The following is a 16,815-nucleotide window of genomic DNA, read 5'->3' on the forward strand; positions in this document are numbered from 1 at the left end:
CATTCGAATCGATTGGATTCAGATTATATTGGATTCACATATAGATATTACAGCGCGCGCAATATTTTGACCGCCCTGATAATGCGCCACTATGATAATGTACGATATGATAATCGGAAGTAATAATGCTTTGGATTATCACGTCGTACATTATTGCGCGTACATTCCGAGTTGTACATTATTGTTTTCCGCACAATCTTTGAGCGCCATTTTATGCGACATGTTTTTGGTATGCACGCGTATATTGTAGGTATCTCCAGTCCATAGGTGTATAGGTCTATGGTCTAGTGACTCGAGTTTTCTAAGAGTTGGTAACACTGGCCCTGCTGCCCTCACTCACAGAGTACATTTTTATAGCTGCCCCTGCCTGCCTGTCATCCTGTCAGAGCAGAGTAGAGTATCAGTCGTATGGTGCCTGCCCGTTTTGTTTTTGTTTCGTGAAAAGTAAAGTAATTGAAATAATAATAGTAATTGTGAATTGATAATTAAGACGAATTTGATTTACAAACTAAATAAGTTGAGAATAGGACACAGCGCGTAATCATGAATGCACCACCGACATTCGAGTCATTTCTTTTATACGAAGGAGAGAAGAAGTGAGCCCTATTTGATACGCATTTTTGTGACTAGATTTCGTCACTTTTAATATCTAAATTTCGGATTTGACTTGGCTTCTTTCAGAGTTCAAAAAGAGGAGGACACTAAAGTCACAAACGCAGCAATATTTACTGTCAATAAGGAAGACCACACTTTGGGAAACATGATCAGGCAGTAAAGTAGTCAAAACATTATATACAATTACAAATATTTATTATTGTTTTTATTTAACATAACCTAAACTTAACAAGTTTTTTATTTAAATGATCTGTGAGTAAGGACTGTAGTTAAAAAACGGCGTTACTTAGTGCTGTTTGTGCTTAGTTTGTTTAGATACGGACCATAATTAACGAACTACAATTCATACTTCAACAACCCTCCTTTTGTGCCTACCTAACTTTATTTTTAATTTTATGATATTGCATTACCATTATTATTATTTGTAAATTCTGCTCTTGTTATTGTTACACTTTTGTGAAAAAATAATTTATATGAAAATTTTTTTCTAACTAATCTATGAAGTGCTCTGCCATAATGTAGTAAATTTCCTTACCTTCCTCTGTCCGTAGCCAACTCTTGAAAGATCCAAAAGTGCTGTTTGCTGGTTACAAGGTGCCACATCCACTGGAGCACAAGTTTGTTCTTCGTATCCAGACCACCTCTGACTACACCCCGCAGGAGGCTTTTATGAATGCCATCACTGACCTCACGTCTGAACTGTCACTGTTTGAAGAAAGATTTAAAGTGAGTATCTGAAATTCCACAACATTACTAATATTCCTGCACACCTCAATTTGTATGTTTTATATTGTTGCGAATAGTGCTAATCCGCATGACTAGTTTTGGATAATTCAGCAAAGGTATCTGACAAAGATAACCAATTTCTACCTTTTTTTTCAAAATTCTTTCAAATAAGTCACACACTTAATATGTAAGTAGTATATTACAGATATGCAGTATTTATCTATGGTAATAGCACTAAATTTAGTTCAGCTTAGAAAAAAATCTAGTTTCATGCACACCAACAGATTCCTAGTTTTCTAGCTTTCAACTAGTGTTTGAATCATCCTATCCTACCTTGAAAAACAAGAGATTTGTATGCTGGGAATACCGCAGTTCTTTACACTTAGTGAGACCCAGAGTTGAATGATATCTATTTTAATAGTGGTTGAGATTTTTGGTATGGTGGTTATTAAGTTAACATAATGGGTAAGTAGTACAGATTCGCGAGCTGAACACAAATTTTGGCTAAACACAATACAAACAAACCTATATATTTACTTCACAAGATGCATCTCTCTAGTGCTAGGCTACCAGCTGCTATATGTTAGATATGTCCAATCATGGGTGAAGACCAAAAAGATAGAACATGTTAAATGGTAGTTAACCATACAAAATGACTGTCTGGAGAATTTTTCACTGTGGTAAAATTACCCATACAATATGCATGGAACACAAATTTTCTCTTAAGAACTTAACAAAAGAAATCAAATTAAATAAAAAATCATCAATATTCTTTGAATATGGAAGATTTGAGCAAATGAAGTATGCATTCATCTCTTTCTAGCCTATCCATATGTTCATTTTATTTAAGATATTTCCACAACTCAGTTTGTCAAATAAAAGATATGTTTGAACAATAAAGAATGCTCGCTATTCCCTATTGTATGGTTATTTTACTTGTCACAAGCGAAACCTTCATCCTAATTTTACTTTTTACTTTAACTTTTTGATTTCTGTTTTTTTTTCATTCAGCCTTGTCCATGTCTGGCTTTTTAATTTGTCTTCATTTTATACTTAAACAAAAATTTAAGACAAAATTGTTGGAAATCATTTTTAAGCCAATTTTAACTACATAATTATTGCTCTGATTTGTTGACTTGCAACACTGCTGTGCAAGTTGCATATAATTGGATGTTTAATATGTATTTCAAAGTCAAAGTCAAAGTCAAAATATCTTTATTCAATTTAGGCTATAACAAGCACTTATGAATGTCAAAAAAAATCTACCACCGGTTTGGAAAAACCTCTGTTGAGAAGAATCCGGCAAGAAACTCAACGAGGTATATTTTTTTTTAAACAGATTTACAATATTATTAAATGATATGTATTTATATAAGTATGTATTTATTTATTTATTATTTATTTAATGTATAAATAGTTTAGTTAATTTAAGTATGTATTTATCTATATAAGTATGTTTATCCGTTGCCTAGTATCCATAGTATAAGCTTTGCTTAGTTTGGGACTAGGTCAATTGGTGTCAAGTGTCCCATAATATTTATTTAGGTATTTATTTAATTGCTGATATTTGATTGGAAGTGCCGCTTTAAAAATGTTGATGTTTGCTTGTAGTAGGTAAATATATTATGTTACTAAGGTGTTAATTAAATAACTGAAAACCTCAGACACCCCAAAAATATTTTTTCATTTTAAGTATGTTGATTGAATTTATTTCTGAATATCTTCATTATTTTAAAAGCTATTGATGTGTTTTGCTAAGTCAGTAATTCTACTTTTTCTAACTCTACACTCATGATTTTTTTGTCTGTTGCGTTTTGTCGTTTTTAAAAGAAAATCACACAGTGACAGCAAACCGGCCAGGATTAAATCAAATAGTATGCAACCTCTCTAAAATATTAAACTAGTGCCTGTTGCAGTCGTAACTTTTAGATTGGGCACAATAAAAAAGGGAGTTAAAAACACAAACACAACCTGATTTAAAACATAGTGTAATTGATTCTACTTTCGATTGTGAGCAAACTACTTTCTGGTTTTCAGTTAATTAATTAACAATTACATTAGTAACATACTAACCCTCTGTTGCACAGATGCATCTTTTGAACGATTAATGAAAAGGCTGAACGTGTCCGGAAAGCCAACAAGGTTATGACTTTTATTAAGAAAAAAAAACAAAAATTATATTTTTTTAATTTCACATTATTTTTTTTGTTACAGGAAGCCATTAAGGAGAAAAAGGATGGATTAGATTAAATATAAGAGCTTTAATACTTTACTTTAAGAATACAAATAAAAAATATTTAAATTTTTTTTGCAGTTTATTTTTTAGTAAATAGTTAGTAGGTACCTACCTAACTCAAAGACATCAAAATATTAATATAAATCAAAATATAGCGGCCGAGGCATGCTTGCTAAATTACTATTGATGACTACTGTCACAATAAAAATATAATGACTAAACATTGAAAAGAAATATCTATAATTTGGTGCTTCCCTTGCTTTATCTTACCTACAGTTAAATTCTGCTAGGTAGTAGGTACCTACCTAACTCAAAGACATCAAAATATAAATATAAATCAAAATATAACGGCCGAGTTATGCTTGCTAAATTACTATTGATGACTACTGTCACGATAAAAATATAATGACTAAACATTGAAAAGAAAAAATTATAATTTGGTGCTTCCCTTGCTTTATCTTACCTACAGTTAAATTCTGCCAGGTATTTTATACAACACGCCCCTTATGAGCTGTGTGCATACATTTTAACAAAAACCTTCAAGTATGTATGTGAATAAATGTTTATACACAGATCCCTATAAACTAAGTAATATTGGAATTTTATTTTAATTTAAGTAATTTGATTGTTTATTGTAAACGTTCAGGCGATTTTAGAGCAGATTACGTACCGTCTGTCTGTGTGCACCTCAGCACAATATCGTCCAAACTAAGTAAGTATCAGTCTATACAGACCTCCCTTAGGCATTTCTTATTGTATTTTATATATCTATGCATACCTACACTAGAGCCTACCTTATATAATATGAAGACGTCTGTGTTAGAAGGAGAAGTTAAATCTGTGCTGCTCTATCTGTGTCGCCGAGATGTCTGGATCTAAATTCCGAATACATGAAGATTCAAAATTGGACTGGTCGACTTAGAGTGTCACTTTATTGCTAGACAAAGTCGAAGGAATTGAAAAGAGCTACTTTTTCGCTCTTATTGTCTTGACAATAGAGCGGTTTATTAATTTTTAGCACTTAAGCTGAGTTTATCTACTTTCGCTGCGGACTCTACCATTTCCCTACGCTTGCGCCTGTCCCAGTATTCCCAGTAATCTTCAGGACGGCTTAGTAGTAGGTCGTTTTCAACAACTTTAGAATCTTGATAGGCATAGCTATTTATTGAAAAATATAACTAACAAGTATATTAAATTGATGCTCTGATATGAATCTACATACAACATGGGATATAACAACCGCATTATGGTTATCAGAACTACTTATTGTTTTTTTTTTAACTGAATATATTTTTCATTTATAAACTATTCAAGTAAGTTGCAGTTTTTCGGAAATATGTGACTTAGTGTTTTTTGCGCTTTATAAGTACCTACCTATCACGCTGATGTTCGAAAAAAGTCGTGCAGTTTAATCGTACGGGTTGTAAAATATATGCTAGAGAAGGTATATTTAAAAAATATATCTGTGAATGTGATTGTGTAACAATTCATAATAGGTGTGTGATTCTTTAACAAGCATGGCGCGGGACAGATTAGACGCGCTTCGGGAGGTGAGTTTTTAACTAAATTCCTAATTTTTATATGATATCGTGAAAAATGACGAGTCCCCCTTATAAAGTAAAATACATTTTTTAACAAAAAATGGAACCGACTTCAAAAACCTTGAAAATAATTTTCTACTAGTTTGAAGTCGGTGCCTCAGCACAGCCAGCAGGAGTGGAACTATAGTCGTCTACCTCACCTACATATGTATTTGGCTTTAATCACTCCTGCTGGCGCGTGCTAAGGCACCGACTTCAAACTAGTAGAAAATTATTTTCAAAGTTTTTGAAGTCGGTTCCATTGTCTGTAAAAAAAATTTTTTATTGTTTTTAGTAATTTGTAGGCAAAGTGCATCTCACAACGATTCCATTAAGCTCAAACACGGCATAGTTATATTATTTTATAACAGAGTAGGTACCTACCGGTACCACGGTCTTCATCATCAGGTCCAGTTCACCAAATGATACTTTCTGAAAGTAAATACTTGACTTGGTGTTAAAAATGACAAAATCGCTATAGGTGGGCTTTAAAAATTAGAGGGTTGCCCTCGATTTTTCTAGGATCCCATCATCAGATCCTGACTTGGTGTCAATGGGACCACCTCGGAAGTATGCCCTTTAGAACTGAAAAATAATTTTGAAATTTGGCCCATAATTGGCGGAGTTATCGTGTAACAAACATAAAAAAAAGATATACACCCAAATTGAGAACCTCCTCCTTTTTTGATGTCAGTTAAAAAGGAAATAAAAAGACCCAATTGTACTGCCCTAAGGGACACCACATTCGTTGAATATTTAGTGTCTTTTACACGTTTCGTTTTAGTCTTGATTACTAGTATTTTATCCAGTGTCTATGTATGTATGACGAGGGGACTGTTCATCTGCCTATTTTTTAAGTTCAAATTTTGTTTTGGTCTTGTAGCTGGCGCAAAGTGACTGTGATGCAGACGAAACTGACGAATTTTACAATGAACCAGAGACAGAAACCGAATTGAAACAGAGAGAATTTCTCTCTGAGGTAAGATTAAATACATATTTACTAATTAATACATTTTACTTAGTTTTTTTTTTACAAAATGTGAAGTAAAGACACTAAAATGGTGAGCGCGCTAGGAACGGCGATCTGGTCCGATTATACGCAGAAGGTCACTATCACTACTAAGGACTATAGGAGCTATTTCCGCCCATGGCTTGCCTGCATGAGAGCCTGCGATTAATAAGCTGCAGCCCTGAAATGGAAGATGGCTTTATTACTGGGCTTTAGTTGTAGAAATTTACTCAGTGGGGCACATTCGCATAAACAATTTGTATAGTACTAAAAGCGTCTGGCGATTGCATATACTATTGACTGATTGCAGGTAGAGGAAATACGAGAAATGATAGACAAGTTTCAGAAAAACGTGGAGGAGGTTAAATTGAAGCAGAGCGCCATCCTGTCAGCAGGAGTACCAGATAAAAGTAGGTGCATAGTTTTAATACATAGTTCTGACTGTGTTTATAATATACCTAATTAACGATTGATTAGATTACACAGTAATTTTCGTTTTTAGTTGAGATTGTAAGACTCAGGTGTCTTTTTATGCAGAGCGCTTACTATACAGTTTAGCTTTTGGAGGAGAAGTATCCCCTACAGTCTGAACAAAACATTTTTGAAAGACTTATCCAACAATATGCTACCATAGGTTTAATCGAAAAAAAAAAATTCCCAATTTTTTGTCGGCGTACGACGTTGCTGCAGTAGACCTTGCACTAACAATCTCTAAACGAGCGAAGCCACGGACAGACGGACTTGGCGAAACTATAAGGGTTCCTTTTAGGACTACGGAACCCTAAAAAAGGGTTGTTGTAAATGTAAACTGAATACTTACTTTATGATATTCGCGATACAGAAATAATATACTTATTTAGTTATGCGAAAGCCCCGAATGCTAAAAAATCGAAGGTCACATGATAGTGAACACATCTTGTGTTATGTAGGTGGAACGAAATGAGGGAAGGGGGGAGACGTTTCGGCGCCAAGAGTGGCGCCGCCGCGGCGCCGGAGGCAGACAGCGATGACGCGCCACCCTGACTAATATGTACCCGTTTTCCCGGCATTCCTAAAAAATATTTATTAATAAAATAGCTTATTTTTGGTGGGTGTATTTTTTGTTAATTATAGTCATTTATAGGTATAGGCATAATACCAATGAACTCTATCCAAATTTTAAGTGCCTAAGGGCACACTAAGGGAAACTTACAGATTCTACACATGCGGTATACCGTTATGCCTAGCCTTAGGTTATTTTATAGTTATTTAAACTCTATGGTTAGACTGAACACCTCTGCAAAAGTTTTTCATCTGAATTTTTGATTCAAAGTGCCTTTGACACGGTAGGTACACTTTGAACATTTTACAATCTATCGAAACATTGAAATATTACAGGGATGTCCAGTTGAACTAACCAAATCATCTGCTAATAGGTGTAATATTCCTGAGGAGTTTATACGAGTACTCTGTTTCTACGGCAGGCGAAAAAACAATCAACGTCATTCTAAAACATGATACTGTACTAACCTCTTGCGTCCGTTGATTTGATACTGGCAGCATAGTTCCATTTTTGAATAATAATATGGAACGGACGCAAGGGTGTTAAACAGAAGCAAAGAATATAGGTATGAACAGAATACTTGTATCCGAGCTGCCAACGTACCGAGTTGATTTGGAAATACATATAAAATGAAAAGATCATAAAGAAGTGTTTTGCTTAGTAATAATAGAATATTGTTAGGATAGTGGACCGTCTGTCCACTACAATACCTACCTACAACAAGATTTATTGTCTTCGAGTGACCACTAATAGCCCATATTTTGAAAGTTTGTACTAAGAGCAAATGATAAAAAAGTGCACCGGATAAAATATATATACTTCTACAATGTTCGTTTTTAGGGTTTCGTACCCAAAGGGTGTCATCGGAACGGAACCCTATTACTGAGACTCCGCTGTCTGTCTGTCTGTCTGTCTGTCTGTCCGTCTGTCACAGGGCTCTATCTCTTGGCCGTAATAGCTAGGCACTTGAAATTTTCACAGATTATTATACAGTGGCCGCGAAAACAAATACTAAAAATAAAATAAAGTTACAAATTAAAGGGAGTCGTCATACAAGAAACGTGTTTCATTCAGCGGTTTTTGATTGCTAGGCTGCCAAGATGACGGCCGTCAGTTGCTAGGGGCAGCGCCCATGAACCCTATGTTGTTTAATGTTTAACTACTTTTTAATATGCGATTTTATTAGTGCTATTTTATAAAACCTTCGATAATTATAATAATTGTCTCTAAGACCGTGGTTTATTTTTTTTGTGCAGCATTAAGACTAAATAAAAATTTATTTATGATCCACAAACCTCCGACACACACTACACACACTTCACAAAAGCCAACTTCAATAAAGCACTCACAGCCGCTGTATTTAATGTTTTTTACACTAAAAAATGTCCGTTATAATTCATACTAAGTAACACTATTTATCTACAAGGTCAAAATTTAAAATCAAGTTAAAGATTTATTCACTAATTCATAATAAGTAACCGTAATACCCGATAACCGATAACGTAATAACCGATGACAATGCAAATTATTATGACGTAGAGTTAATCTGATGATGAAGTTAGATGTTGGCCATAGGAACTCTGTAATAAAACGACACGACCGTGGTAACCATGGTCGAAAAGCACCGCCAGTAAAAAAGCTTGTATTAAATTTTTATACAGAAAATTATTACTGAACTATTAGTTTTTAAAACATTGTACGGAGGTGCGGAACCCTTCATGCGCGAGTCGCCCGCACTCGCACTTGACCGATTTTTTCGCCTGCCGTAGTAACAGAGTATTATTAGAAATGAACTAAAATAATTTCTTTGCTCACCCCAGTTTATGAAAAATATGCGTGTTCATGCAGCTCCTCCACCTCCACACTGTAAGAACACACACAAATCACACAAATCCATCAATCACTACCACCACTCGAAACTCACGCGTTTCGAACTCAACCACAGCTCATCTTCAGACCAACACAACCGTACATAACATATATGTTAGTCTAACATCTGGTAGCATCTGATCGAAAATACATAGTATTTTAATAGAAAACGCATAAGTCGGTTGGGTAGGTACCTACATTTTTTTACTTACTCAATAAGATAACGTTAAAAAATATAGGTAAACAAAACAGTGAACCTTACCAAACAGTAACAGAATTGCCTACTGTTCTTAATTAAAAAAATATTGCTGACGGAATGAGGGTTACTTAATTGACCTGGCATACGCCCTGTAATACAGGCCCTTTATATCGGATTCCGACCACACTAACGCTCTTGAAAATAGAAAAGTGTTACCTTGACAGCTCCATAACTTGAAAATAGTAAAACATAAGTTTACGCTAACTGTACTTATAAGTACCTGCCTACTGTTCATAACATGGTTGAACAATGCTATTTCAGAGACTAAGGATGAATTGGAAGACCTCATGGCCGATATTAAGAAAACTACCAACAAAATCAGAGGAAAGTTAAAACGTAAGTTGAAGAATGTTTATTTGTTACTTTAGCCTTTGGTCATCAGCACACAACAGAACGATAACAAGTTCGAAAATACAAACTGAGACATGGATGCACAGAAAAACCAGAAAAAGAGACCAGCGCTGGGAATCGAACCCAGGTCCTCAGCAATCCGTGCTGCGTGCTATAACCCCTACACCACCGCTGGACAGGAATTTAGACACGAATTTTTCCTATGCATACATATCTCAGGTTGCTTATTTCTACTACGCTACTTATGCAGCAGCACAACAACAAGTTATTTACCTCTAAAGTTCGAGTTAACAGGTTTTATCAAAAACAGGAAACCATCCTACTATGCGCTCTATTCAATGGTTAGGTTAGGTATATATGTATGATCACAAAATGGGCTCATAATTTAGAGACAAAATTTCTACTTTGCTAGTTCCGTGTGTTCTCAGAGCCCCTGCAGACTGTATGTATGTCTTGTAGATATCCGTTGACTAAATTAAATACTAAAATCCTTATAGCTCCTAGGACCTAGAGACTCACAGCGATAACTTTCACCGAGACTTTTCGCGACTTCGTTCTCACTTTTTCGCTCATGAAATCCATAAACGTCAAAAAATCTGCTCCTCGATCAAATTATCTGAGAACGAGAAATCAAGAGATTCATCACATTCTCGCTTCTCGACGTTTCGCGGATCTTTTCGCCGTGAATTTATAGGTCCTATTATAGGTAGTGCCACCAGCTGAAGTCACGCACACAGGATTTTGACATTTACTTATTCGTTTCATTCATTCTCCTTTTGTGCAATCAGTTCTTTATAATTGTGTGTGTAATCATTCACTTCTACCTTGGCACTACCTACCTATCTGTACGATGCATCCACAGACATAGAGCAGAGCATCGAACAGGAACAAGAGGAGCTGTCGAACAGACCCTCGCGGATGGGGGCAGATGGGTACAAAATTGGCAGTGATTATAGTTTTCGTACATTTCGTTCTGGAGTTATTTACCATTAGTTTTTTTTTTTTAATTATGATAAGTATTGTATTCAAATTCTAGACTCATTGACTTCATCGTACATTGTTATATGCTTTTTTATGTCGCTTAGTGCCGTTTTTATACAGATAATACCAGGAGTTTAGCTTCAGTTTGTTCGCCCTAATAAGCTATTTCGCTAATTCGCTATTTACTCGCATCATGTCGGGTACGCGGGTGTTGCCTGTAATAATGAACGATAAATTAAATCGACTTTTATAGGTATGCCATGCTGTCGTTATTATAAGATATCAATGTGCCATAGTCCTCAATTTCGAAGACAATAGCCTTTATACCTAGTGCCATTCACGAAGGCGCGTGATTTTGTCAAAATTAGCCATTAATGACATTGTAATAAGAACCACGGCACGCGTCATCGTGAATGACTCTACCTATAGCCAGTCTAGTTAAACTTCACAGTTGAATAGATACCTACATGTATATTTCGCCTGTCAGTTGTAAGGCGTTTCGTTTTTGTTTTGCCTTGTGTGTACATTGCTGGTGCGATATAGTGAGGAGATAAAATACCTATAGGTAGGTACAGTCGAGTTCATAAACTTATGAGCAAAATTTTGATCAAAAATATCTGAACACGCTTCTACGCCGTTAACAATAGAGTAGTTTTCAGTAATTTTTGATCTAAATTTTGCTCACAAGTTTACAAACTCGACTGTACAATTCATTACATCTGTCACAGACAACACCCAGTAATATGACATCCTACTTAAGTGTGGATGAAAAAACTCTAGTGTAATTTTAATTTCTCCGCTAGAACATTGAGGAACACGAGTCAAAACTCATGCAATCTCAGTTCCATATTATATGTAAGTCCTATAGCAGAGGACAAATTGAAATTACATAGGTCACAAAAGTATTGAGTAAGTACCTATATACTCGTAATAAGTACTGTAATTTTCTGCCAGTATGGCCAAGGCCAAATATGAGTCAGCGTACCTCAGGATGAAGAAGACACAGCACACGACCCTCTCGCACCAGTTCGTCGAGGTGATGACGGAGTATAACCGCGCGCAAGCCGACTACCGGGACCGGCACAAAGACCGGTTGCTCCGGCAGCTCGAGCTGACCGGCCAGAACATCACCGACCAAGATCTGGATAATCTTCTCGAACAAGATAATCCCGCCGTCTTCACTCAAGGGGTAAGCATTCGATTTATACATGCAACGAGAACGAGTAAGTAGGTAGGTACTTATTTATGGGCGCAGGTATATCGCAGTAATATTTGGTTGAATCTGTGATACATAGTGTTTTATATAATCTTCGTGGGCCCTCGCGTACCTACTTTATAAAGAAAAAATTAACCCAAAAGAATAACAGCATAATGTACTTTATAAAGCACAAATTGTTTATTGAATGAAGAATTTTAAGAATGTTGGAATAATATTCAAAATAACAAAGCTGGTATACTGCATCTGTTAAAACGCGACAGCGTCCTGCCACTCCGCACATAACTCATTCGGTGGAATATTCTTGCAAAATAGTTGTACAGGTAACTATTTATATTGGTAGATCGTATTAATATTATTAATATATTACGGTTCCTCTGGTGGTTATATCATGCCTTTTTTAACCATCTGACCGCGACACGTTCTTTTGGTGCTTCCCTCAGCATTCGGATACTCATTGTCAGAATAAATAAGCCTCGATACAAACAGGATGCAATCCCTCTTAACACTTTTAGTCCTGAGCGAAAAGGGTTACCTGATGGTAAGCAATCTCCTCCGCTCATAGGCACTTGCGACTCCACGGAAGTCCAGGTGTATAACAACAAATTTACAGAAATAAATATAATGAAATTTCAGATCATAATGGACACGCAGCAAGCGAAGCAGACTCTGGCCGACATCGAGGCGCGGCACGCCGACATCATGAAGCTCGAGACTTCCATTCGCGAGCTGCATGACATGTTTATAGACATGGCGATGCTCGTCGAGTCTCAGGTCACACCACACATTCTCCCAACTAATAATAAGAGTAATATAAATGTTTTTGTGTGTATTTCATACCAATCTTTGTCACCATTTTTTCGCTCCTCCCGATGTCAATGAGCAGTTTTCTCGTGATTTCATCGGTTTTAGTGGAAGTAATCACACACAACAAACACATGACGTACCTGGGCCAATCAACTATTTTACCGACACTTTGGGCGTCTCCTGCGTTATCAAAATTGTCTCTGGCGTTACCAAAAAATCGTACCTACTTCCAACAAGATATTTCACGGTTTAATAGGTTGAACTTATGTAGGATGGCATGTATTCATGTACACCATCTATTAAATTACAGAAAAAACATGTTTACTTACAAAAATCTGCAATTGTTTGAAAAATGTTGCGGACAGATTAGTGTCGGTAAAAAAGTTGATTGGCCCACCTATCATTATATTGGTCAAAACCGTCGTAGTGAGATATGGTGGGTAAATAAATACTATTTCAAAATGGCGTCCGCAATTGGAGGGCGATTTTTTTGTTGTTGTATTGTAACTACATGTGTATCAAATGAAAGCTAATAATTAGCTACCGGGAGGCGTATTTCGTTTTGAGTTAGTTACATAAGTCTTCGAATACAACACCAGGTGTAGGTAGGTAGTTAGTGTACCTACTTTGCCACACTCGACATTACTTAGTGACGAGTTCCTTAAAAAAATTAGGAACCTGTTGGGAATCCTATCCTTACAGCGCCATACCAAGACATAATAAAAGTTTTTTTTGGGTACAGGGAGAGATGATCAACCGAATTGAGTTCCACGTAGAAAATTCCGTGGACTACGTCGAAGAGGCCCTTGTCGATACAAAGAAAGCCATAGAATATCAGAGCAAAGCTCGACGGGTAAGTTCCATTGCAGTATCAGCAAAATGGCTCATACACACATAGACTCGTAAAGATTAAAAAAAAGCTTTATCAAAGCAATTTCAATGTATTGTTTTGCGAATAAAGTCAAATTGCCGTTGTATAAAACATTAGAGAAACAAAATAAATTTTACTTTTTAACGATGTAATAAGTCCGTAATTCCCTTTAATTTATTATGCACATTCTATTGCACATTTGGGAGGCACGAGGTTAAAGTTATTATTATTTAATTTAATTTTTTAATTAATTTCAAATATCATGGGGTACTTGACACCAATTGACCTCTCAACCAAACTAAGCAAAGCATAAAACATACTTATATAGATAAATACATACTTAAATACATATTAAACATCCAAGACCCGAGAACAACCAGACCCGGGACCTCAAGCTTCGTAGTCAGGTTCTCTAACCACGAACCTATTCGTTATACAAACTTTATGTATTATTGCATGCTCGTCACATCAACAGAAGAAGATCATGATGCTAGTGTGCGTGCTGATTGTGGGGCTCGCTGTGGTGAGCTACATATCTTCCTGGATACTACCTTCAGGTAAACATCCACTTAGGATGTGCAAGAGAATGTTGACTCCTAGCTGCGGTCGACGCACCTTTACTAGCCACTTCTAGTTAATAAGAATCTACCTTTTAAGGATTCCGTCACAATACAATTGCTTGTATTGTGGTTCCATAGTCAACTAGGAACCCGTATAGTTTCGATATGTCTGTCCGTCTGTCTGTCCGCGGCTAAGCTCAGAGACCGTTAGTACTAGAAAGCTGTAATTTGGCATGAATATTATATATCAGTCACGCTGACAAGCCACTTCTATTTAATAAGAATAGGTTTTTCCGACGGGTGAAATATCGTTTAATGGCGTTAGTATTTAGGTATTGTGTGTTTGATATTTATTTCTTTCACGTTTGGGACTGTGCCAGCAAGACAAACGTCAAACGGACTACAATCCGTGAGCTCGTGAGCTCTTAGAAAAACCATCGCGTTTCGGGGGAAATCGGAAGTGTTGTAGAAAATGACAATTGTCTTTTTGACTTTGTAGCAATCCGTCACGCGGAAAGTGCACTTGTTGTGTTTTCATTTATTTATATAGAGCAATTAAAACCATCACTTATAATAGGTACTTATTTATTTAGTTTATTTTTCGAAAATTGATTTCCATGGGGAGTCAACTTAAATAGTGTATTTCTGTTAATAGCCAATAACGGGAAATCGTTAATAATTATAATGTATTTTTTTTAAATAAGCTGAAAGTTTTAAGAAATGTATTGGTTGTAAATATTTTAATGAGGTTCAAGACCGAGTTATAGAAGTAATGAGGATTTCGAAAAATAAATAAAAAAAATATTAAACGAAATAGACCAAAGAAATTAAATTGACATACCCAAGACCTAGTGATTCGTATGTTTTAGGGTTATTATGGTGAAGCAAAGAAAAAGTCGCCGCCGGACCAAGCATATCGCGCCGGCGCCGTCGCCTTAGCAATAATGAATGATGTTCATTGCAATTGTATAAATTGTTTTAAACTTTCAAATGTGTGATATGATAAATATAATTGTTGCTTAGGATTATCAAATTATGAATTGTTACTGTATTAGTATATAGCTTCTGATTCGCAATATGTACAGTCAACCAATTGATTCCTGGTCCTGGGCCACCAGGGAACCTTATCTTAGTAAATAATTTTCTTTTTCTATAACATTATTAATCGAATGACGTTGAATGTCATCTGTGTGTGGCCTAGGAATCAAAATGGTGGACCATACCTACGAAGTAAAGTACCTATGCATACTCGTATGTGTACCTTGATATTTGTTTATTTATATGCTTTCTTAGGACTCCGTAGTTTATATTATTTTTATATAATTCTTAGCTGTCATTTAATTTGTAATAGATAATATTTGAATTTATTGTACCTAAGCTGTTTCCTGTTCGAATCAATATTTGTACTTAGGTACCTACAGATATACTCGTAGTGAATAATTTATTTGGGCGTTTTCAAAAAATTGTGTCAATGTACCTTCTCTTCCAAAATGTACGGACCCAAAGTGGTCCATTAATATGGAACTATTATTTAGTGTCAAATGTCAAAACGGCTGTACTGAAGCTAGTATAATTAAGAGAGCAGCATGAACTTTTCCGGCAAAATATGATGGAAAACCATTATGCACTTTATTGTACAGTAGGACCTTTTAAATAATATACTTAAATTAATTTAACTATCCTACTGTGATAAAATTTAGGTTTGAGGATCGTTATGTTTTGATGTTACGTTTACAGGATGCCCAGTATGGGCCGGGCGGGATTCCGTCCTAAATTTTTTATAAATAAAATAAGCAATAGGTACTTAGTAATTACTATATAATTATTGCTCAGTTAGCAGTTTAGCAAGTTAGCAATGCTAACAACTATTAAAAAAAGATGTAGGTACCTACTTAGCTTTCTTAGTACATCTATCTGCTATCCGAGACGTCGATACAAAAAAGAAAAAAAAAAATCTTGAACAAAGTAAAGCCCCATTTAGACCATGCAAGCTGCGTTACATCGCAGACTGTTTAGGGACAATGAATTCAGTTGATCAAACAAATACCGCAATGTAGTGAAACTTGCATGCAAGGTCCCGCATCGTCTAAATGGGGCTTAATTCATACTGTTTCTCTCGTACTTACCTACTTCGGCGGGTACTCTGGTACAGTCTTTAAGGAACAAGTCTCTCTCGTTCGCCCGATGGTACGGCCACGTTGTAAAAGCTTTCGATCTCGTTACTGTATGATAATTATTGCGAGAAATATATTTTGTTGCTGAAAAATAATTGTTTACTTGCATTAACACACCTTAACGCCCGGTCACGAATATTACTCATATAACAGAGAATATAGGTACCCGTCGCGCGTCAACTACGCCCGTACCGTCGTCAACTAGGCCGTATTGTTTAAAGCCGGTAATGTCTGTCTGTCTCTCCATGCGCGGCTAATATACATATCCATATCACGCCGACGAAGAGGTAAAATATAAAAAAATAAAATTTTAGGGTATCTCCCATATATAGACGAAGTGGGGGTGATTTTTTTTTTCGACTTACCCTATAGTGGAGTGTGGGGTATTGTGGAATAGGTCTTTTAAAACCATTGGGGGGTAGTCAAGACGATTTTTCGATTCAGTGATCTTTTTGCGAAAAATATTAACTTTAAAGTGCAAATTTTCATTAAAATCGAGCTTCCCTCCCTCTAAAATCT

At 35.9% G+C, this 16,815-nt stretch overlaps 2 protein-coding genes across 2 annotated transcripts; both read left to right on the plus strand.

Moving 5' to 3' along the window:
- The first annotated feature begins 338 nt into the window (after positions 1-338).
- Polr2J (DNA-directed RNA polymerase II subunit RPB11) lies at positions 339-3,647 on the plus strand. Its single transcript, XM_074087673.1, has 4 exons — positions 339-596; positions 682-771; positions 1,167-1,341; positions 3,556-3,647. Exons 1-4 carry the CDS (start codon positions 544-546, stop codon positions 3,589-3,591), a joined length of 354 nt encoding a protein of 117 aa, XP_073943774.1. The 5' UTR covers positions 339-543; the 3' UTR covers positions 3,592-3,647.
- An 82-nt stretch (positions 3,648-3,729) lies between these two features.
- Positions 3,730-16,362, plus strand: LOC141428008 (syntaxin-1A-like). Its single transcript, XM_074087665.1, has 11 exons — positions 3,730-4,890; positions 5,094-5,127; positions 6,041-6,136; positions 6,477-6,576; positions 9,598-9,672; positions 10,550-10,619; positions 11,623-11,857; positions 12,521-12,658; positions 13,434-13,544; positions 14,038-14,119; positions 14,992-16,362. Exons 2-11 carry the CDS (start codon positions 5,095-5,097, stop codon positions 15,003-15,005), a joined length of 954 nt encoding a protein of 317 aa, XP_073943766.1. The 5' UTR covers positions 3,730-4,890; position 5,094; the 3' UTR covers positions 15,006-16,362.
- Positions 16,363-16,815: the final 453 nt, after the last annotated feature.

Source organism: Choristoneura fumiferana, chromosome 5 (assembly GCF_025370935.1).
Source record: "Choristoneura fumiferana chromosome 5, NRCan_CFum_1, whole genome shotgun sequence".
NCBI classification, from domain to species: Eukaryota; Metazoa; Arthropoda; class Insecta; order Lepidoptera; family Tortricidae; genus Choristoneura; species Choristoneura fumiferana.